Consider the following 24,922-nt stretch of genomic DNA (forward strand, 5'->3'; position numbering starts at 1 on the left):
GTGGAAGTGAAATATGATGATACTGGCCGAATACAACTCATCCCATCATACAGTCTACTTGGGGATTGTTATCTAAGGCTTAAAAGTGATTTATATATTGGTAAGGGTATTCACTCCTTACTTCAGTAGAAGTGGATTTTTGATGTGTTTCCTAAGCACTAAAAGAGTGATTCACTTACACGTTTTTTCACTATATATAGTGTATTGGCACATGTTTGCTGTTTACACCCTTTATTTCACTTGGGTGAATTATCACTGGATGATTTATATGATTTGTATACATTAAGGATAATGCACTATGTGGTTTTTATTTTTGTTTTGTTTGAGGTAAATCAAGTTTCTGCAAGACATTGAGGAGATTATCACTTTTTGGATATTTTGGACATTTTTGGATTTTTAAAGGGACATTTGTTTTTTCAAAAACTTTTGAGTTATTTGATCAAGGACTTTTTGATTTATATGCACAAATTGGGGGAAAGGGTTATCATTTATTATTATCACTGAGCATATTATTTGTATATATAGTAAAAAGCACTGCAGAAACAATCAAAAGCAAACTGCATAGGTGTCAACCAAGCCTTATACAGACCTCTTTAACCCCTTCGCGCCGGTGCCTCCCGGCCCTTTAAGGGTTTCAGAAGCCGGGAGGCGGGATTTAGGGTCATGCGACCGCTGTGACACGCCATCACAGCGGTCACATGATCGGAAAGGTCCAGATCGAAAGAGGAGATCGGGACCTTTCCGTGAGTAGGACGTGTGTGCTGGGGCACGCAGGGTGCAGGGCGCGCAGGGTTGGCGGTGCAGGTCGCTGGTGTCAGTCATGAGGCGGAAGGCAGCGGCGGTGGTTTCTGGTGGAGGGACCGGCAGTCTGAAGCTGGGAGCTCCCAAAGGGACCGGTGCTGGCCGGTGGAGGTGCCTCCTGGAGTGCGGGTGGCACCGAGAGACGGAGACTAAGGAGGAGCCTGAACAAGGAAGGTCCCCAGGAGGGGCGGCCCAGGAGTGGAGGCATCAAGCTTGCTGGACACCCCAGAGGCTAGAGAAATTGGACACACTACAGGAGACTTGGAGGCCAGGAGAGACCTCAGGACTCCAGGATACAGGACTTACTGAGCTCCAGCCCAGACCCCCACTCAGGTGACCCTGCAAATTGGAGCAGGAGATCCCGACAGGGACAGAGGAACGCATAAACATAGACAGATCCAGAAGCCTGGGCTCAGAGGGTGAGTTGCTGTGGGAGATGGCAGGAGATTTTAGTTGTTATTTCTTCTGTTATTAGCAACTGAATACCTGAGCAGTGGGGCTGGATGGTTAGAAGACCAAGGAGTCGGGGTCTTTCAGGGGCCTAGTAGTGTTGTTAATAACGTATGTGCTATAAACGCTACTTGGGACTGTAAAGTCATTGTACAAGATCAAAGAGGATAGGTCCCCCGGGGGTGTGGGAACATTGTATTTTTGAACACTGAGTGAAAAATCTGCAGCTAAGTGCAGCTATTATGAAGAACAGATCCACTAAAGGGGAGGGGGGAACCCCGCAGTCCAACACAAATACTAGCACACTAAAGAAATACTTGCCATTACAGCAAACAAGCCCAGAGAAACAAAGTCCGGGGAAACATTCAGAAAGAACTAAAACATTTGATGGAGAGCAGTCTAGATTGTCATTTGGTGTACGGGAAGAGAATCAGAGTAATGAATTGATAAACAGTAACAGTGTAAATTACCAAAATGTCTCTGAACAACAAGGTGAAAAATCCCCACAATAATAGAGATGGCAGAAATGTTCACAAAACTGGAACTTTTTATGAAAAATGAAATGGCCATGATTCCTAAGGATCTTGGACGAATGTTTACAAGGATAGAGGAAGTGGAGGAGAGAACGGAGACACAAGCTCAGCAGATATATAACCTGGAAACGCAGTTGGAGGAGATGCGAAGGAAACAGAGGAAACTGTCATTTAAATTGGAGGACCGAGAAAACAGAAAGAAGAAACAACTTAAGGATTAGGGGCTTCCCAGAAGATTCACATAAAGAGGACCTACGGCAAAAAATAAAGAAGGTGTTTAACCCATTGAAGGTAGACCAGCCACAGACCCTCTAAAGATTGATAGAATACATAGATTAAGACGCACACCGGGAGTTACATTAGACATCCCTAGAGACGTGATTGTCCAATTCCATCATTATGAGGACAGAGAAGGAACAAGAAAACAATTGCAAGAGACCCCACAAATAAAATTTGGAGAGATGAAATTACAAGTCTCTACAGACATTACCTCAGAGACATTAGCTAGAAGAAGACTGATGAGACCCTTAGGTCCAAGAGATAGATAGTCTATGCCGTATTCCCTCCGAACAAGAAAGAGAACAGAAACACTAGATAGCTATGAGTTTGATTAACTTTATGACATAACGTGAAAGGGTTAAATTCTCCTACTAAAAGACATAAAATACTTAGAGAAGTTCACCAACTTTCAGTAGATGTTGTGTTTGTACAAGAGACACATTTAACATATGACTCTAATATTAAACTATACTCGGGGTACTACCCAACATGGTACTATGCAGACTCACCAATAAAGAGAGCTAAAGAAGTAGCGATTGGGTTCTCAAAAAATGGGGGTTTGGATGTGGAGGAGAGATTGGTGAACCCAGAGGGCTAGTCCCTATGCTTAGGAGGGAAAATAAGGGGACAAACCTACAGCTTTGGTATTATCTATGGCCCAAATCAAAAATCCAGAAATATTTCTATATGGAGTGTTGGGAAAAATTATGGAATTTAAGAGGTGGATGTTGATCTTGGCAGGAGACTTTAATTTCTGCCTTGACCCATGGATGGATGCGTCATTGAATGCGCAGAGAGGAGGAGGTAAAAAACTAAGAATGTTGAAAAAGAGGCTACATCAAAGTCAGTTAATGGAACATAGAGGGTGAAACATCCTAGAGAAAGAGATTATACCTTCTCTCTGGCGCATAGATCATACTCAGGGTTGGATTATATAATGATCGAGCATAGACAATTGGATTCATTGGTTAAATCCAATATTGAAATTATGTCTATATCGGATCATGCTCCTGTCACGGCGAAGTTAAAGGTAGGAGGAGAATGGAATAAAAAGGGCAATGTGGAGACTAAATGAGACGCTTATACAGGACCCTGAAATAAAGATGAGACTAAGGGAAGAAATAGAGTAATTTTTTCTGTTCAACGAAACTGAAGAAGTCTCTGTGGCCACTATTTAGCAGGCATATAAGGTGTATGTGAGGGAACTCCTGATATCCGCAGGATCCAAAAATAAGTAAGATTGTGAGATAAAAATAAAGGAGGTGACGGAGGATCTGTATAGATTAGAACAGGCACATAAAAAGAGACAGGACACAGAGGTTTATTCGAGGATCATACTTAAGAGAGAAGAGTTAAAAGACCTATTGGAACATGAATCAAGGAGGATTTTCAATGGGATTGCAAAGGAAAGATGGGGGAATAAGCCAGGAAAATATTAAAAAGACTTAAGGAAAAGAAATAAAAAAATTTATATTGAAAACATTAAGGGCATTCTCATGTACTTAACTTTTATGTTCTACATAATTGTACCTTATTGGAATGAATATTACAGATGTGCCTTTTTTTTGTTGTATGTTATACTTTATGCTGTTAAGCTGTTTTTGCAGCCTATTTCTTAATAAATAAAAACATTTGTAAACAAAAAAAAAATTAAGGACAAAAAAGAAGAACTGGTCTACGCCACCACTGATATTGCTGAAACGTTCCAAAAATTCTATAGTAAGCTGTATGATGTTAAATCAAAGAGCCCAAAAGTTACAGAGGGAGAAATGAGGGGGAAATGGTTGGAATATCTGAAGGCAGCGGACCTGCCAAAAATAGCAAAATAAATATTAGCGTATTTAGTACAGGCTATATCTCAGGAAGAAATTAATAAGGCATTGAAAAATACAGTGGGGGGGGGGAGAGCCCAGGACCCGACGGGTACATGGTGGGGTATTATAAGAAATTTAGAGACCTATTGGTTCCTTAGTTTTGTATATATACAGTATGGAGCAGAATTTTTGCAAGCGCATATAATTATTATTTTAAAAGAAGGAAAAGATAGCTCACAATGTGCTAGTTACAGACCTATATCACTTCTAAATACAGATAAGAAACTGTTTGCAAAAGTGCTCGCTACGAGGTTAAAAGAGCTTATGCCTGAATGTATACACTTAGATCAAGTGGACTTTGTCCCAGGAAGAGAAGGGAGGGATAATGGGCTAAGAACATTGATTCTCTTAGAGAAGGCAAAAAGAGAAAAATTACCAACAATTATATTTTCAAACGATGCTGAAAATGCTTTTGACAGGGTAGACTGGGGGTTCATGATAGACACCCTAGAGGTCTGGGAATAGGTACTAAGATGATGGGTTGGATAAAGGAGCTCTATAATAGCCCAAAAGCAGCAGTTAAGGTAAATGGGTCTCTTTCAGAGTCTTTTAGGATGTACAATGGTACGAGAAAGGGATGCCCCTTATCCCCGATATTGTTTGTTTTATCCTTGGAACTTTTGTTGGCGATGGTAAGAAATAGTGTAGATATCAGAGAAATTGAGATAAGTGAGATAGAGCATAAGGTAGCGGCATATGCTTATGATATACTGTTTTACATTGTGAACCCAGAAAGAAGCCTTTACTGCATCAATGACACAAAAAGGCCTGGTTAGGCATGTCAAGGTGTTGTCAGGCATATTGTAACTGGGCTTTTTTGTGGCATTGGTGCAGTAAAAGCTTCTTTCTGGCACCTCGACAAAACAGCTCATTTTTGTTCAAGTATCACCATATTGTACTCCTTAAAAACAACCACACCATCTTTTTCCAGAGCAGCCTGTATTTCTTTTGAGGTTGCCTGTGGGTTTTTCTTTGAAAATAGTTGGTTTAATAGTACTGATTGGCATATTCAAGACTTTGGACATCTTTTTATGTCCTTTTCCATCTTTATAAAGTTCCGTTACCTTGTTACACAGGACTTTTGACAGTTCTTTTCTGATCCCCATGTCTCAGTATCTAGCCTAGTCAGTGCTTCCATGTAAGAGCAAACAAACTCATTGACTATTTATACACTGACACTAATTGCAATTTAAAAAGCCACAGATGTGGGACATTAACCTCTAATTGGCATTTTAACCTGTGTGTGTCACCTTGTGTGTCTGTACCAAGGCCAAACATTCCAGGGTATGTAAACTTTTGATCATGGCCATTTGGGTGATTTCTGTTATTATGATTTAAAAAGGAGCCAAAAAACTATTTGATAATTATATACGGCTTCATATGATCATCATCCTTCAATAAAAGAGCATTTTTTGGCATGATCAGTCATATTTTCAATATCAATGCCAATATTTCACAATTTCTGCCAGGGTATGCAAACTTTTGAGCACAACTATAGCCATGTTGCATCTCAGTCACATGAACAAAAGACACGTGTGACTGTTGCATTAGGCAAAGATCACATAGTATTAGCCTCACTCCATGGCATGGTAGTCTTGTAAAAGAAATAGAAAGTATATTTGAATTTAAGTTTAATCCCCAGGAATACTACATTTGGAACAGGTCTAACTAACATTGTGATAATTTAAATATGACCAGGGAAAAAGGGGCTAAATCTGGTACTGCTAGCCAGGGGTCCCAAAACTTGGAGAATCTGTTGAGATTACCCCTACACCCTACACTGAGTTCTCACAGCAGCTCTGAGAGCTGTGTGCTCTGATTCCCCCCCCCCCCACGCTCACTGGAGCGCTGGACTGTGAAGAGGGAGGGAGCGGCTGGCTGAGAGGCTGAGCCAGGTGCCACTCCAGACTCTGGGGTGGATCTTGACTTTAAAGTCGGAATCTTTCCCCAGTCTGGACCGGCTGCATGATATCAGCCAACAGCGGATTTCAGCTTCGGCTGTACTTCTCTTTTAACAGAGTAGTGTTAACATGTTGTCTCCAATCTTCAAACATGGGGGGACAAGGAGATAACCACTTCAAAACAATGGTTTTGCAGGCAGGAGAGAGTAGAAGGGGGGACACCGCAAACGTAAATAATAACTGTAAAATTGGAATTCTAATTTCGGGTGGAAATTGTTCCTCATCTATGTCCCCTACAGGCAGATCGCCGGGAAAGGTTCCAGCTGTGTTTGATATACTCCATTAATTGTGTCAACAATCACCCTTCAATATCTAACTAGCTTGGGACATTTCCAAATCATGTGGAAGAAGTCAGCTGGGTTACCCTGACTGGGTTACCCTGGGGCCTACAGCCCCAATAAAATAATTTAAGGGGAGTACGGTACACCCAGTGGATGCTGAATAATTGTGTTAGCCTCTGCGTTGGAGACAGGGATACTTGGGTCACTTATTCCCACTCTCACCATTATGACCTGGAAGGGCTAGGTTAGCCAGGTACTTCTCCGGTGTTGTTTATATAGGTGGAGGAGATAAGACCTTATTTTACAGAAGTAGCCTCCAAAGAGGTGATTAAGGGCATGCTTTGAAGAGTAAAATTTGCTTTCTGGGTCTGAATTATCAGGGCATGCCTAAGTTGGAGATACTGAAAAATTATAAGCAAGTAGATGAAAAGTCTCCTGCAAATCCTGATAGGGTCTTATATTGTGTTGGGTATACATTTGGGCAACATCAAACACCCTGAGTATACCAGCAGTGAAACCTCTTTAGCTTCTGCACGTCCTCCAATCTAGAATTCTCCCACAAAGGCAAGTACTTTAATATCACCATCAATCTTTTCCTTTTAGTAACACCACAGAAGCAGGGGTATTTCTACCATCCGGAGACATCATCTATACAGGGGCATTTTTTCCTCACACTGATGTCAGGGCATTTCTTTTGACATCACTTTCCGACCCAGATTTTACTGGTGGATTGAATATTACATATGTTTGGGTGTGGCATGCTGCATTCCACACCTTACACCCCCCCCCCTTCCTTGGGAAGGATGAGAGGGCACAGTTCGGCATCTTTGTCACTAGCAGGTGTGTTCCTGTATAACCGTTTGCCAAGTAGAGAGTTGAGGTGAGCTGGTGCTTTTAAATAATACCTGGATGCAATACTGAATACTGATCAGGTTGAATGTGCTCCATGCATCTTATTTTCCAATTTTAAATGTGAATGGAGCATACCTATAAAGTAGATCTGAATTTAAAAAGTAAATATTTGTTACGTTATAGGTAATATCTAGATGTATTAATTGTGCCTAAGCAGAACCTTGAAAAATCTTTTTGTATTGAAGTTCTCCTGAAACACAGCAGCGCACTTTCTATGCCTAGGCACACCTGTCCCAGAAGATTTGGAGTGAGATTTGGTGATGTCACTCCTTTGCTGCTTACTGTTCTCCTTGCTGAAGAGAAGGCTGTACCTGAAGATCTGCAGTGCAAGCATCTTCCTGCTTCTGCTTGATTCATTCAGTTGACCTTTAAGATTATGGGTGGAATTTAAGGGTGTATCCAATTTATCTACTCACTTCTCTCACATAGTTTTCTCACAAATGTTATGGGCATCATGTGAGCTTACACATTCTTTCTGAACAGTCTGGTTTAAATCTAGATTGTATAATGAAATGGAAATATGCAAGGCCAGATAGCATGGTGAACAACCCTGGGGGTACACCCCTTCTTCATATATTTTTTGGTTTCCATTATTACAAGAATAGGTCTAGGAAACAATTAGGTTTATTTTTATTGTTTTCACAAGGGCTTACCGAAATACGTAATCATGCCCATCAATCTCCTTGCCAAGACCTGATGCTTTGAGAATACCTCCATTTCCAACCACAGCACAGCTAATGCAGCGTGGAAACTTTTCCTCATTCTTTTCAGCGAGAAGCAGTTGCTGATCTGGGATGCGTGGAAGAGCAGAAACCACCTGCTGAACCACTAAAACATATAATAATTAATTAGAAATTTCATGAACAAATACCTTCACCCTTGAATGCAGAGCTAACAGAGAAGGGACAAAAGCACACCGATGAGCCGCCCTTCTCCTCTTCTGTAAACATGTTCACAGCATTGTGAAGTGGGAAAGTTAAAGTATATGTGAACCCTCACCTTGTAAAACAACTTAGTTAATTTAAAATTGAAATGACATTTGAGAAAATCAAAATTGAAAAAACATTTGTCTATACATATAAAAAAAATGTTAAAACCCTTTTATCCCCTTCTATATAAGTGATAACATACCCTCTGTTCTGAGCTGCATAAGGATCTTAGAGAGCTAGGCGAGGAGAAACAGCAGTACACTAGTCTTCCTAGTGAATGACTGTTCGGGGGGGGCATGTGCAGGGCTGGAGCTACCGCTAGGCACCTAGGGTGCAGCCATGGCCACTGGGAGGGAGGAGATGGGGAAGCATCCGGTAAAGTTACAAGCCGGGGAAGGATGTGACAACCTGGTGGGAGAAAGAAGCTGGTGGGAGAAGGATGTGACAAGCCGGCCGGCTGTGGTGGCATGACATTTCCTGTTAGGATTTAGGTACACTTTAGTTCTCAAGTGCAGATCTAACTGGAATTCACTTTTCTGAAGTCTGGCTAATACAAGAGGGATTCTTACTGTGCTTGCTGTGGGTTACTACCCTGAAAGCCCATCTCTGGGCAAATTGTGTCTGTCCCCCATCCCTTCCACCCCCTCTACTCCAATCCATTCACAACATTTCCTTCTCTGAAGTGAAGATTATGAAAAATAATGTATTAATAAATGTATTCTTATATGAAGAATGAATTACCTGTGTAGTTTAATTCCATCCAGCCATATGGAGGAATAAAGTGTCCCAGTCTGATCCATTCATGATCATTGAAGTGATGATTATCCATAAAAATGGTGATTTTGGGAAGGAATTTCTCTTTTAGCCAAGATGAATTGAGAGCCTTAATTTTTACAGACATAGGGCAACTCTGAAGAGAAAGGAAATATAAACACACACATGTATAATCTTATCAGTGATTTCCTGTATGCAAAACGCGTTGGAACATCTTTTAACTTATCCTTGGTTTTTCCCCCATCATTTAGATGTTTTGCGTTTGTCACTTTTTGTATGATTTATAATGTGTGGGGGGAAATGATGTTGGCAGGTGTGGCTGAGCTGCTTATCTTATAAACTGATGTTTTCAAGGGTAAATATCCCAAGATATTTTAAAATATTGTAATAAAAGTTTTTTACGAGTTTTGTTTCTGAAGGGAGGTTTTTAGCACCGTTTAAAATCCCATTCATTATTTTTCTTTCGATTTCCTGATATATACCGTACATGTAAAACCAATCAGCTTGAAGTAAACAATTTTATCAATACTTGTTGGTCTTTTAAAAACGTTGTAATAATATATGCATGGGGGAGCCATAACTGTATGTTACATATACAAGTGATGCTTCCTTCTTTGCACTGCTACACAAAGGTTGTGCTGTAAGAAACATTTTGGGGCAGATTTGCTCCCCCTGCTCCCTCTTCCTGTTCTGTGTTTTCATTACAAATGTGAAGGCTACTGTGTCACTGCTGAGAGAGGGAGCAGGGTGGGATATACTGCTGCAGGAATGACTGGATTCAGGCCAAGGTCAGCAACGGAGAGGCAGATCAGGCAAAAGCAGGAGACAAGAGCAGATTCTAGGAACAAGCCCAAGGTCAGGGCAGGTAGCATTCATTCATGGTCAAAGGCAAACCGGGTTAGCATCAGAAGTCAGACACAGGGACAGGCGACAGTGTACACAGAACACTGGAGATCAAACAGCAATGAGCCAGTGCAGCAGCCATTTAAATAGCTGGTTTAATGCCAGTGTTGGTGACAAGTGCGCATGCATATTTGCACGTCTACGCACATCTGCCCCAACATTCGCCAGCCTGTGCACGTGCACACGTATGAGGAGCATTGTCTATACCAGGAGTCCTCAAACTTTTTAAACAGGGGGCCAGTTCACAGACCTTCACACTGTTAAGGGGCAAAACTATAGTAAATAAATAAATAAAATATGAACAAATTCCTATGCACACCGCATGTATCTTATTTGTAGTGCAAAAAAACAGGAAAAAACAATACAATATTTAAAATGCACTGTACACTGTAATGTACTGGACATCAAAATGCACTGTACACTGTAACACACTGGACACCTCAATGCACTGTACTCTGTGACACCGCAATGCACTGTACATTAATATATTGGACACTGCAATGCACTGTACACTTGGCACTGCCATGCATTGCACTTTTCATCACACTGGACACTGCAATGCGCTGTACACTGTAACGCACTGGACAACAAAATGCACTGGACACTGTAACGCATTGGACACCGCAATGCACTGTACTTGGTGCCTGGTGCGCTCTCCTCCTCTCCTGTTGCTCCTCTGGCTTCAGCAGGTGAAATCCGGGGCTTCCAGGCTGCAACTCGCTGGGTCCTTACGGCTGAGGACTCAGCGAGCAGCCTAGCTATTTGCTGGCTGGCGCCATTTATTATTTGTTTTCTGAAATTTTTTTTCTGGCTGACCCGGTGGGCCGGATAAATGTGTTTGGCGGGCTGTATCGGGCCCGTGGGCCTTAGTTTGAGGACCCCTGATCTATACTATGGGCAAGCCTTCCCTGACAATCTGATTCCTGGTTCCTAAAGACAGTGAGGCTTAACAGCAAACCACACTGGGTGGATTACATGCTCTTATCCTCATGCATCTTTTGAGTTGCCACTTGTGATTTTTAAGTCTTTTCTTATATATTGCACTTAGTTGGCGCCCGTTGCTGTTTCCTTTATATATTTTAGAGATTATTTCAGACCCATTGAGGAGCTGTCATGGATATCTTTAGACCTATGGACTTTTAAGTATAATCCAACACCCCCACAGCACGTTCATGTGTATGATTATGTTGTAGCTGAGCTGTATCTCTACCTGCACCATTCTCAATAATTCTCTGTGGCAATGCAGATTATGCTGGGAGAGAGGTCCTCCTGGTGTAATCTGAAGGTCTTCATTGTCAGTGTCACAACTGGGTCATACAATGTGTCTTGGGGGTCGGCCCTGTGGAACTTGACTGTCACTTTACCAGGCAATCCTGATCTGTGTATGCAGAGCCGCTGACATCGCTCCCAATACACTGAGTGGACTGGACCAGGTGTTAAACTTACATGGATGAAAAGTGAGCGCTCTAAAATCAGCGGCCAATGCACTCAAGGTAATCACAGCAAACCTTATAAGATAATAAATAAATAAAAGTGCAGCGCTAAATGTTAGTAGATAAATGAATAATAAAATGTCCCAAAAACATATTATAAACGCATGAATAAATAGTTCATAAAATATATAGGTAATCCACTAGATGTCGCAGTATACCAAGGCAAGTAGTTGCTGGAGCAAATGATAAAACTGCACACTCACCGGACGCGCATAGGTAATGCTCATGTAATCAATATCCAACCAGGTCACTTAGGAAGGCGGAATAGGTGAGCATCCATCTAAAGGTGGAAAATCTTGTCTTGGTGGTAAGTGATTAAAACTGCCAGGTCCAGAGGTCCCCTTAAGGTTGGATGGGTGCACAGACTGGATACAGGGCTCCCTCCCTCTGGTGGTAGTGGATAGCAATGGGATATCCCTTTATTAAAGATGGCCGCCGGGCCTCCTCGTGGCTCCAGGCAGCAGTGATATCACGTTCTGTTGGTTCCTCCTAAGGCCTTTCATGCAATGCACATCATCAGAGGGGAGACCCTCTGATGATGTGCATTGCACGAAAGGCTTTAGGAGGAACCAACAGAGCGTGATATCACTGCTGCCTGGAGCCACGAGGAGGCCCGGCGGCCATCTTTAATAAGGGGATATCCCATATTGGTGATAACCAGTTGGAGTCTAACCAGTTTTTGCCTATGGGACTAAATGAGAAACTTTCTTCGTGGCCCATTTTATGGATATACTATACCATTATTTCTTTGCTTCTTTTCTCCTTCACTTACTTTCAATAGTGATTTCAATAGAGATTTTAATACTCTTAGGATACTATGTATTATGTTTAGTTATATTGCTTCTTCCTTATTCCTTAGGTTGAAACTATGGGGTTTTTTTCTATGCTTTATCTCCACCTAGTGGAATAAGGGTGATATTCTTAGAGACATGCTATGAGCTCAATTTGAATATTCTTATGAATTATTTCTAGCTATTTTTATAGCTAGTTTTGCGGTACTATTTTATGAATTGTTTGTGAATAAGCATATAATTTTTCTTATTTTTTTTATTTTTTATGCATTTCATATGTATGATTCCACAAGAACATTGAGTTTATTTTCAGATATAATATGTTTTAAATGTTTTTAAAGATATTTTTGTTTTTAAAGATATTTTTTTCACATTTTTTATATATTTTCTATAGATTAACTCCTTCCTGCCTTCCCTCCTCTTGGTGGGTGGGCCTTAACACTGAGAGGCTGCATATATGCATCCCCAAAGAAAAATAGAACTGTGCCGCACACCATGCATGCTCCCGGCACAGTTACCTAACGAAAACTCGGAAACTTTCAGATCATTTGACTGCTGTGACTGCCAATCATGGTGGTCACATGATCACAAACCCCACCCCGCCTGCCAGCACCAAGGGGTTAAGTACAGAATATACTGTATATTGTAAACTCTTGTTTTTAATCACATGGTTATATCAGTGGCATCACTAGGGTTGGTGTCACCTGGTGCGGTAAAACATGGTGTCACCCCTCCCAATGATTTTTGCAACCTGTGTTTGGGGTGTCGTTGATTTTGAACTGACATCTGCAGCAGATGCAACTGGAATGTGGTGCTGGAAGCCGCACAGGAATGTGGCTTTCCTGCACTGCATTCTAGTGTGAAAGACCCTAAACTGTAAAGCAGTCCTATGCAGCCTGGGATAGTGGAGCAGGGAACTCTCTCAGGGCCTGTTCACATTGGTACACAGTCCTGCCAGGAGTCAGGAAGGCTCCACTTTGGATAGAGGTTGGAGCCAGCACTGCCCTTGTGATCTGCAGCAGGTGTCAATGCAAAGTTCAGGACACCCCAAATGCAGGTCGCAGTTGCAGTGCGTTTGCCTGAACCAGATCACATGGTGCAATTTCTGGTCCAATTTCCCAGCACTGGACCAGTGTGCTGTCCATCATAGGAGCCAATCCAGAAGGAGGGACTTTGACAGCGGCCGATGTAGCATGAAGACACTAGCGTCTCAGCTCCAAGTGGTGATAGATCCCCATTCTGTCTGCTTTCTGTATGCAATGTGTCACAGTTTTGTTTAATGATCAATCGCTTCTCCACCACTTCCACCGGCCCTGCATGTCTGCGGTGGAAGTGTTGAGGCCTTTCAGAGGGCATCCGAGGATTGGAGGCAATTGCCCCCCCCCGGCCCAGTCCACCCCTGGTATTACCCATCTGGCGGGAGTCACCCCACGGTCTGCACCCCCGAACCACCATAGTGACGCCACACACTTATACTGTATATACAGTACAGTGCAAATGTTATAGGCAGGTGAGAAAAATGCTGTAATTGAAGAATGCTTTCAGAAATAGTTTATATTTATCATTTAACAAAATGGAAAGAAAAGGAACTGAAGAGAAATCCAAATCCACATTCAAATCTATATTAGGTGTGACCACCCTTTGGCTTCAAACTAGCATCAATTCTTCAATTCTACACACAGTGCTTGTGCACGCAGTTTTTAAAGGAACTCAGCAGGTAGGTTGTTCTAAACATCTTGGAGAACTAACCTTAGGTCATCTGTGGGTGTAGGCTGCCTCAAACCCAACTGTCTCTTCATGTAATCCAAACTTCATACCCCTTCACATGCTCTCCTCCCCTGATGCAGTAGCTCTGAACTCACTCCTGTGATGGATGAGGTGAACAGTAATGCCTAGGTTTCCCTTAGTAACATCCTGGGAGCAGGGGCGGACTGACAACTCATGGGGCCCCCGGGCAATAAGAGATCATGGGGCCCCTGTGTCCTTGCCCAAACTCAAAAAAACCTATGAAAATGGTACCAGGAGCATCTCATGGGGCCCCCTACTGACCCCAGGCCCTCGGGCAGTGCCCAAGTTTCCAAATGGTCAGTCCGCCCCTGCCTGGGAGTATTCCAGTTATTCAAGCTGCACGGTTTGTTTCTATCTACAGATGTCCCTTATTTGCATAGGCAGATTTTTGGTAAAGGTGAACTAACCCTGTAAAGTCCTGTCCCCGACCATTATGGCTTTGAACACTCAAGTACACATCCCTGTGAATAGGCATGAGAAAGGAGGAGTGCCTCCGAAACGCGCTGCCTAGGTTATCAAACCCGGAAGTTCTACTGGCTGAATAAGTCCTCCACTCCTGATTGACTAAATATTTTTTGGCAGTGTATACTGCTTTCAGAGGGACTTAAAACTGAGTACTGGGCACAGCTGTGCCAGGCGCCCATGTGTGGTCAGCATTGAGATGTGTTTTTCTCCTTGGTGCCCAATAGATGATGGGCTGCATACAGAATGCCAGTGGGCCACATGTAGGCCTTGGGCTGTGTATTGGGCACCAAGGATGTAGACACACCCTTGGCCAAGACCTTAATTATGTGGAAGAATACAGAAAATAAACTTTGTTTTAGAAAAATTCGATTCAAGTATGTATTCTTAACTCAAACCAGTACCTATTGCTCATGGCCTCCTCCAAATCTCTAATCACCCAGGGTTCTCATCCAAGCAGGATGAAGGGCTCCAAGGTTCATAGAAACTTGGGAGGGGATGAAAGTTTTGCAGAAAACCAGCACACTGATTTTTAGCCCTGGTGTGATTTGTCATGCGATTTGAAAATTCAACATCACATGACAAGTTGCACCCTTTTTGCGTCAATGGAATTGTTCAAATCACTGTGACGCAAGTCTGAGTAACTTTGAAAAGGGTTCCTGCATTGCTTTTCTATGATTCCATTGTGACATGCATTGACTTCTGAAGTTGCATGCCACAGTAAAATGGAATATCCAAATTGCATTTATCTGTGGTTTTGAAATCGTGCTGAAGTAGCACAATTTCAAAGCCGCACTGGTGTGAACTAGGGCTCATTAGAGATGTGACTATGGTTTGGGGCTTCACCCTGGCCAACAGAGGAGGTTCCTGCCAGGAGTCAGGAAGGCTCCACTTTGGATACCATAGTCACTGACTGTGGTATCCAACTGAGGTTGGAGTTATCGTTATCTCATCACAACTGTAAGTTACAGAGATCACACTATCAATGCTTAGATTGGAGAGACAGAACACCAGCTATTGTACACTTATCCGACACCTTTATGGAAGAAGTACTCACAGTCTCGGAGGCAGATGCAGCTAGAGTATAATCTTCCTCGATATCCCACTCTGGCTCAGCCTGAAGTGGCATGGCGGTAGTTTGTTTAACAAGAGCCACGGACTGTACTTTCCATGGGCTGCTGGGCCTTGCAGGCTGAGTTTGAAGTGGCAGCTCTTTACTTGTTAAGATGTTCTTCTTTGTCATTTGGAATTTCGTCTTCATGAAAGATGTTGTTTTTCTGTCATGTGTAAATGATGGGTGAACAGTCTTTGTCAGTTTTGTTGATTTGACTTTTACTGTCGTATCACTGTTGGCTGTAGTGAGAGTAGAAAATCTTGATTTTGTTTTATAAAATAAATGTGTTTCAGTGACATTTTTCGAAGGCGCCTCTATTTCGTAATCTTCCAATTCATAGGCCACAATTAGTGAAGGCAAAATGCTTTCTGCTGTTGAGGTTACGCTGAAAACCAAAAATAGCGAGTTACAAGGACTGTACTTATTTTATTTAACCTCCCTGGCGGTATGATTATTTCAGATTTTTGGTGCTGAAAGCGGTACCATTATTTTGCATGGAAATATGTAGTTTTTTTATTGTAGGCTGTAATTTTTAGGAATAACTGACTGAAATCTGTCCGAACAAGAGTCTATTAAACATTCCGGATATGATAAAATTTGAAACACAAAATCATAAATTATAATTTAATAAATAATCATAAAAAATAATAATATAATAATAATACATTTAATTCAATAATATAATCAAACCAAAAACACTGAAATTTGAAATATAGCGCCAAGTTCACACATTGCTGAGCAAAGTCGCAAAATCGTTTTCAGTGTCTGATGACGAATTTCCCCACGAATCATTATCACTCAATTCTGCAAGTGGTTCTGATTTACTATCGCTGTTCTCTAGCTGGTCTAAAACCGCTTTTGACCTAAAGGGACACTTTTTGGACGCCATGGACTTTTCTCAGTTTTCAGGCAGAAAGAACAGTAAAAATGCAGGCAGGGGACAGGACAAAGCAGTAGGGACAAAATGTATGTGAAATGGGTTGAAACAGCAATGTTTTGCTATGTAAAATTTGTTTGGAAAAAAATGACATTTTTTAAAATTTTCAAATTTCCCGCCGCTGGCGGCGCCCGTACGTCCCGACGTCACAGGGACCGGAACACAGAAGCTGGATGCCGGCATCGGCCGAAGGAGATGGCCGGGGACGCTGCACGGGACACATCGCGGGAGCAAAGGACAAGGTAAGTGCTGCAGGGACTCCCTATGCAGCGCCGCATGGTAAGCCCGAGTGTAGCTCGGGGTTACCACTTTTGGTACTGACATTTTACCCCGAGCTACACTCGGGAATACCGCTAGGGAGGTTAAGTAAACATGAAATATTGAATTTTGTTGCTTTAATAGTTTGCCTTTCAAGTGTATATCCATTTTAAATGTTTTATTAGATATGGATAAAGTGGGAAAGAATTAGAACCTCTGATAGATTTACTGCCATCTGAGTCCCTGTTGCAGATTTTTCCTCTCTTTCTGTCTCGAAAAACTGTTGTCACCATGACAGAACAGAAAGCGAGGGAAGTAAGATCCAACAGGGGTTCTAATACTTCCCTACTTTTTTAAAAATTTAATCAAGAAAGAAGGGGATGGGAATTCACTATCAACCACCAGTTGAACGTCTAAACTCCTTTTTCACATATTTTCCAGGGCTGTTTAGCCCTCTTTTTAAAAACTTCCTTCTGCTTACAAACCTCAATAGCTGAAGCTGACATTAACACACACATACACAAGCAAACATGCAGGTCTTCCTCATTACTTCAGATGGCACCTCCTAGGTGTCAGAGGCACAATGGGGTTGATTTACTAAAACTGGAGAGTGCAAAATCTGGTGCAGCTGTGCATAGAAACCAATCAGCTTCCATTTTTTGGGGGTTTTTTTGTCAAAGCTTAATTGAACAAGCTGATGTTGGAAGTTGATTGGCTACTTTTTAAACTTTCTAGTTTTAGTAAATCAAACCCAATATCTGAAAGGAAACCCATTTCTGTTTTAGAAAACTCATAGTGCTCTGGGGATCCCTTGTCATGAGTGAAAACCATTATTAAAAGTTTATTTGAAAAATAAAGATTATGGACATACAGTAAAAAAGATATATAAAACATCAATATAAACAGATACAAAATAAAATATGACTCAACCTCATTAAAGTTTACCTTTGAACTTTCTTTTTGGACGTTTATTTATGTGAGCTCTAACATTTTTGTGACACAAATAAATGAATAAATAAATAACAAATAAAATGTACTTGTTGCAGGCATTACCAGATCCTGAAAGTGTATTGATGCTCAGCATTGAGCATGTTAGAGATAAGTGTATGTAAAACCTGAATTTATTTTTCAGTATATTTGGCATCATGCTTCACTTCATAGTTTTCTTAAAGTATAACTAAAGGCAAAACTTTTTTTCTTAATAGAGTTAAAGCAATTAGAACACCCATCAGGTCTTTATTGCTGTATGTGCTCCTGTCAGGGAGATTCACCCTCTCTATTTGACCTATTTACCATTATCTTCGAAAGTGAAAAGAGAATCCCAAATTTTGGAATGTCCCTGGAACGGTAGTAGAGGTGAAATTTTCGAATGGGGGACACCAGTTTAGGTGACCCTGGTGACAACAAGGGATTCCCTCCTTTTGGATGTATTTTATCTGACTTCCTGCTTAGGCTGTGAGACAGGAACTGAGAGTAAATCTCCCCAAGAAGACAGAGATGGCAAAAAAAAAAAACCAAAAACCTGAAAGGGGCTATAGATCTCTCTTAAGCTATCTGAAATGACAAAACAAGTTTTGCCTTTAATTCTACTTTGTGCAATAATATTTTTTTTGTTACAGTTATTTACCTGGAGACCCTGCCAGTAACAGCACTCCTTGTTTGAGACTGACAATGCTAAGCCAAAGCCTCACAATTAGCAGCCATGTTGTCAGTCTGCTGTAAGAGCTCCTTCAGTTGGCTGTTGGGCTGAAGCAGCCTAAGGGGCAATTAAAGGAGTTCTCTTCCAAAACCAACATTGTAACTTTGGGCTTATGCTGGCAGGTTGAATCACTCAATGACTTCTTCTGAATCCAAGTGGCTCTAGAAGGAATAGAACACCAGGTCTTCCTACCTGCTCCGGTCATTATAAGGAGTCCTTCTACTTGTTCTGGGTCAATTTAATCTATTTTTACATCATTGTTAATTCACTAGGGTGCACCCATAACTGAAATATCTATTTTAGGTAGACTCGGACTCAAAAACGAATTTCATAGAATTACAGTCCAATGCTGATTTCCCCAAGATAAGACCCGCATACAGGTACTGTCTTCTCCCATAACTATGACTTACATCTAGAAGATTAATGTGCCCACATATTGCTTGGGTGGATGGAATCATCAGTTCTGAAGAACATGGTTTGGCTTTCTCAGCATCATTTTTAATTCCTAGTTCCATTACTGTTCTTACCGAGCTTAAACTGATTTGATTTAGACTTTCTAATTGGAATTTAAACCAATAGCTATTAACAGCACTAAAACTAAAATGCAAGCCTGGCAAATGAGAAAACTGAAATAAAAAATTAACAATTACAAAAATTTCTTAGAGACATTGGCCATTTGGGGTGTTTTGGCAGTTAGCAGTAAACACGAGAAAAAAAATGCAGGTGAAAAACTCACGTGGAAGCAATTATCTTCGTTTTTATAAGCGTTTGCCTGCATTTTTATTATTTTTTTAAACTCATATTCAGCTAGCTGGAGAGGTGAGGAAGGAAGCTGGCAGTGCTGCAGGAGGATAAGGGGGGTTGGAGGAGCACACAGAAGGACCTGGAGAACAAGGGGAATCCCATAGACAGCTGGGGAAGATCGGTGTGGTCGGGGCAAATTACAAGCACCGATCTCCCTGTATGGCTTTCCATGAAAGTAGCTTAAAGCTGTGGGAGGGAGAGAAGAAGAAGCAGCTAGCCTTACAGGGAGATCAGTGCTTGTAATTTGTCCCTGCACTGGTCACCTCTGTCAGATTTCCCCTGATGCAGGTGCTTTCTGTGTGCTTTGGCACAGTTCAACTGCGTGGCAGATTTCCGCACTACAGGTGACAGCTATGGGTAAGTATAAACAGGGCACATAGAAAAGCAATCTTTTCTGTGTGCCCTTGCAGAGAGCTGCGTTTTTCTTATGCAGAAACATGCAGCTCTCCGCTATAGTGTGAAGTTCCATTACCTTGTTACGCAGTTCTTTTCTGCTCCCCATGGCTCAGTATCTAGCCTGCTCAGTGCTTTTATGTGAATGCTACCAAACTCATTGACTATTTATACACAGACATTACTTGCAATTTAAACAGCCACAGATGTCGGAACTTAACTTTTAATTGCTATTTTAACCTGTGCGCGTAACTTTGTGTGTCTGTACCTAGGTCAAATATTCCAGGGTATGGAAACTTTTGATCAGGGCCATCTTGGTGATTTCTGTTATTATGATTTAAAAAGTTGTCAAACAACCATGTGATAGCAAATGGCTTAATATGATCACTATCCTTACATAAAAAATAGTTTTTTGGCATGATCGTTCATATTTTCAATATCAATGCCAAAATTTCATGATTTCTGCCAGGGTATGCAAATTTTTTAGCACAACTGTATTTTCTCTCAAAGTGCAGAGTTGTTTTCCTGCAAGAGAACAAAACAGCAAACAACATACCCATTCCATTTTAGTTTTGAAGCACAATTTCTTTAGAAGTGATTCTCCAATGCATTAGCAGTACATCAATTTATATAACATAGGTGTATATGACTGCTTTCATGCTGCTCAATTGCAAAAATGCGGTAAAGCGCATATGCATTTTTCCATGTTTTTGATGCATTTAGGGTGCTTATTACCCAGCATGTACCTGTGAAACCTAGGCATGTTACTCTAAAAACGCACCAAAAACACAACTCTAGGTGCTTTTTTGATGCGTTTTCCATTCACTCCAAGAGATATACAAACGAAACCAGCGCTCCAATCTTCATGCAAACCAAGGAATTGCCAAAATGCCAATCGAAGAGGTGCTGCCCTTCTGAGATCGGGAAATCTGACCACTGGTAAATGAAAACAAACAAGGTCGCACTCTCATCGTGCATTACCGTGGTATACCACGTCATTTATTGAATAAAAAAGGAAGTATACTCACAAACCAACGTGATTATAGGCAGTATGGGTGATCCACAAAGACAGTCACAATACAACTGTGTCTAATGATTTCGGGGGCTGGACCCCCTTCCTTAGAGCTCTTCCATTCAGTTCAATGGGGATGTGCGTTTTTGGTGTGATCTTTAAACATGCACCAAAAATGCAGCAAGCAAAAACAACAACTGATCGTTGTGAAGAGATCCATAGGAAGGAATGTATTTTTCATGCATTTTTCTTCTGCTTTTTTAACTGAAAAACTGATCAAAAACTGATCAGCGTGAAAAGACCCAACACTGAAAGTCTGCTACCTTATCTTTTATATGTTACCAAAAAACTGAGTGATATATTGTGTTGGTGTGCACTAAAATACCTTTACTGTATTTTGGACAGAAATTTTGGGTTTGATGAACAAGCACTAATGGGCCAATATGAGGACATGGAAGGTAACAGCAAATTCGACAATACCTGGAGGTATTGGTGATTTGCCTGGTGTTTAGCTGTTACTGGAGGTCTTTGGAGTTTACTGCAGGTACATACTTGCACCTCAAAATGCCTGCACTTTGCTGTTTTCCCCTGACATAGTCTCCTTAAGCAAGTATATGCAAATTGGAATAAGGAACTGTACATTATTAAAGAAGAACTCTGAGATAGGCAAAAAAAATAACCCATTAGTACACCACCATACACAAAACACTAAAGTTAATACATTTGTGAAATTCCTTACCATTTAAGAAAAAAGGCTAATATAATTTTGAGGACGTCATCTCTGTATTTAAAAACATTAAAAAATTTAAAAAAAAATTGCCAAGGAGATGTAACAGCCGGGATTACATCATATCCTCTCCTCTCAGGAAACTACACTTCCCATCAACCTCTGGGAATTGTAGTGAATGTGGGCTGGTGACACTAGGCCTGTACATGTTGAATGTGTACTCGCCCACTTCAAGAGGAAACACTCCAACACATTCCCCAGCTGCCACTTCTATCCTCACATGTGATCACTCGCCCTCCAGTCACAACAGAATAGGAACTAATTGCCCTGATATTCTGTTTTTAATCCCAGAATAAATATGGCCACATGCCCAGAATTAGATTGTATATCTACTGTTGTCTGCTGGTATTAAATATTAGAATTTTTCACCCTATTTTTCATCCAGCGCTGCTTGTATGCTTCCATGTGATCACATCCACGACCACAACACAACAGAAATGAAGCACCGGGACATACGGATCCATTCACACTAGCGAGTTTCAAATTGCGGGCGGAATCGTGAAAATGTGAAAACATGCGATTGTGTGTTCAGGTGCCGTTCATTTTAATGGCAACTGAAAACATGGGGTGTTTTTTGCCGCAATCGTGGCACAGTTCTCCAGGCGGGAAACACATTTTGCCATAATTTTACCCACGATTTTGCCACAATTCTACTCCTGATTTTACCATGTTTAGGGTGCAATTTTCAGGTCATGTAACTCAAAAACCGTAGCACATGTGTGTTTTGATGCGTTTTCAATGCATTTCAGGCCTGATCCACACCTGTGCAGTTTGCATTTTGTCCATTTTGCAGTGCATTTTTTTATGCGTTTTGCATTTTTAATTTTTTGGGGGGGGGCGAAAACAAACTCTAAACGTGGCAAAATTGCAGCAAAATCGTGAGCATAAATGCAGCAAAATTCAGGATAAAATCGCAGCAAAATTGTGGAAAAATCATGTGTAAAATCGCCGCAAAATCACAAGTAAAATCATAGGTAAAAAGTGGCAAAATCGCAGGTAAAATCACAGGTAAAATTGAGGCCACCGATATATATGGGTGCACCCTAGTATATATAGTATATACACTGTTACTAGATGAGGGAGTGCCGAGACTCCTATGGGAGGCAATACTGACCCAGACTGTCCTGATCTGTCATTCTTAAAACACTGCCTGGGTGGGAGGTACAGACCAGGAGTCTGACTCCTCCCATTACAGCGAGCAGGGAGGAAATACATTACAGCTTCCTGGAGGAAGAACTACAGAGGGGATGTGCCAAGACCAGTGGCTGGGGAAATAGGACAAATAGCAGCCACTGGTGTTACAAACAGGAAACCACAAGGGATTAACAGTTTTTTATTTGAAAATCATTTCAGAGCAACTACTGAGTGAACCAAAAGATGGAGGACATATTCAGTGAAGGTAGGAGATCTGTAGCAAGGACATGGAAAAAAAGTTTTTGCCTTGAGTTCTGCTTTAAAGAAAACTGTTTTGTTCATGTGGAGGAAAGCAACAGGTTCAATTTATTGAGAACCCCACCAAAAGCCTATGCTTAACTTCCCTTTACACATTTATCACTCAGCTATGGGAAGAAAAATAGCCAACACTTACTCCCCTTCCCCATATGGCTTTGGGGAGGGGAAAGTTCGTAGCCTTGTGTAAGCTCCTCAACACAGGATATTACCACCTCCATGCTTTACTGTAGGAATGGTGGGATTTGGATGGTGAGCTGTATTGGATTTCCCCCGGACATAGCAGTTGAGCCCTGATAATCCAAATTTAGTCTCATCTGACCATTAACACCTTTTTCCATGTGGCCTCAGAATCTTCAAGGTGAGTTTTGTCGTGACTGCATGTGGCCTTTCTTGAGGAGTTGATTTTTTCTTGCAACCCTCCCACACAAGCCACATTTGTGGAGTATTTGTGATATTGTTGACACATGCACACAATGACCACTCTTTGTCATCAATTATTCCTGCAACTGCTTCAGAGTTGCTGTAGGTCTCCTGATTGCCTCTCTGACCAGTTTCCTCCTGGCTCTTTCATCTAGTTTGGAGCAACATCCTGATCCAGGGAGGGTCTGTGTTGTACCAAATACCTTCCACTTCTTAATAATAGACTTCACTGTGCTTCAAGGCATTGATAAAGCCTTTGAATTTTTGTGTATCTATCTCCTGACTTGTGCCTGTCCACAACTTTATCCCGGAGATCTGTTGACAGTGCCTTACCACCCATAGTTGATTGTTTGCTTCAGTTGCACTAGCAGGGACTGAAATGCTCCAGGAAAGCTCTTTTCATGCTAAAGTAATCAAAATGACTGCAGCCATTCACAATTGAAAGTCAAATGGCTTTGTGTGCCGTGGAGAAAGTGATTAGCTACACTTGATTGAGTTTACAAGTCATTTTTAGGAGGGGGGGGTGATCCTTTTTCCAACTCAGGGATTCTGTGTTTGAATGTTTTTAAATTTTACTCTGACATGTGTTAAATCTTTCACTTGGATGTTATGAGTTGCACTGAGTAAATACAGCTGGATTAGATTGTTTATCTTCCTATTTTATATATATTTCTTTTTATATGTATTTTTATTTATAAGTGGGTGTGGCCAGCAAGTTGGCGTGGCCAGCAAGTTAGCTTGGCCAGCAAGATATTTCTTAATGGTCTATGGCTTGTAGTCCTGGGGGGTGACCTGAAGAGACTGTAGGATTAAAATAAGCCCTGATGGGGCCAGAAATTAAGACCCCCAACTTGTGTAAAGTTCAGCAATAACCCTCAGCACAGCAAAATAAATAACTCCCAGAACATTTCAATAATTAACCCACAGGAGGACACACAAATTAACCCCTAGCACAGTAAATAATCAGGGCATGGTTCAATGCATAACTCTCAGCATGGCACAGTAATTAACCCCCACTAGCATTGCACAACAATTATCCCTCAACATTGCACAACAATTAACACCCAATATTGCACAACAATTAGCCCCCAAAATTACACAACAATCAGCCCCTACACTTACTCAACAATTAGCCTGCAACACTGCACGTTAATTAACCCCCAGCACGACACAGTAATAAACCCCCAGCACAACACAATAATAAATCCTGAGCACAGCACAGTAATGGGCCTTCAGCACTCTATAGCGTATAGAGTTTTGGAGTCAGAAGTACGTACAACATTAGTTCCTCAGTGTGCCCTCTTACATTGGTGGTCAATGCTCAACATTACCTCTTACATTGGTGATCGGTGTGCAACTGCACAATGGTGGTTGGTGTGCCCCCTGTATAATGGTGATCAGTATGTCCTCTGCATATCAATAAAAAGCAAAAAAATGCAGCGCAACCCTGCACTTCCCCTATATAATTGTACAAATGGACTTATAGGTGCAATGTTAAAACCTACATATGAATATCCAGTGCAAATCAAACAATGTATTGCAATATAGTTGCAATGGTGTAAAAATATTTTGAGAAATTGCAATGTACAAACAATGGTGAAACCCCCTACGTACAATAATAATAACAGAGGTGCAAATCAACCAGTGTATGACAACATAGTAGTGATGGTCTCACCCTCTCTGCAAAAGTTAAGAAATATTGCAGCACTGAAAAGTGCAAATGGTGGCGAAATTCCCTATGTATAAAACTTTAATGTAAAATATTTACATCAATTTTGATTATATATAGGGGGCTTCACCATTGTTTGCACATTG

The 24,922-nt window shown here is 41.3% G+C and overlaps 1 protein-coding gene across 1 annotated transcript in view; it reads right to left on the reverse strand.

The window, feature by feature from the left end:
- The window catches only part of ST6GALNAC1 (ST6 N-acetylgalactosaminide alpha-2,6-sialyltransferase 1), a 99,124-nt gene that overhangs the window by 64,015 nt on the left and 10,187 nt on the right, over nt 1–24,922 (reverse strand). Inside the window, exons 2-4 of the mRNA XM_089682631.1 lie at nt 15,289–15,730; nt 8,762–8,930; nt 7,745–7,919 (exon numbers count right to left, since the gene is read on the reverse strand). Of these exons, the coding sequence (XP_089538757.1) occupies nt 7,745–7,919; nt 8,762–8,930; nt 15,289–15,730 (786 nt within the window). The remainder of the gene's footprint in view (nt 1–7,744; nt 7,920–8,761; nt 8,931–15,288; nt 15,731–24,922) is intronic.

Source organism: Staurois parvus, unplaced genomic scaffold, assembly GCF_062004578.1.
Source record: "Staurois parvus isolate SC_StPar_1 unplaced genomic scaffold, SC_StPar_1.0 ptg000293l, whole genome shotgun sequence".
NCBI lineage: Eukaryota > Metazoa > Chordata > Amphibia > Anura > Ranidae > Staurois > Staurois parvus.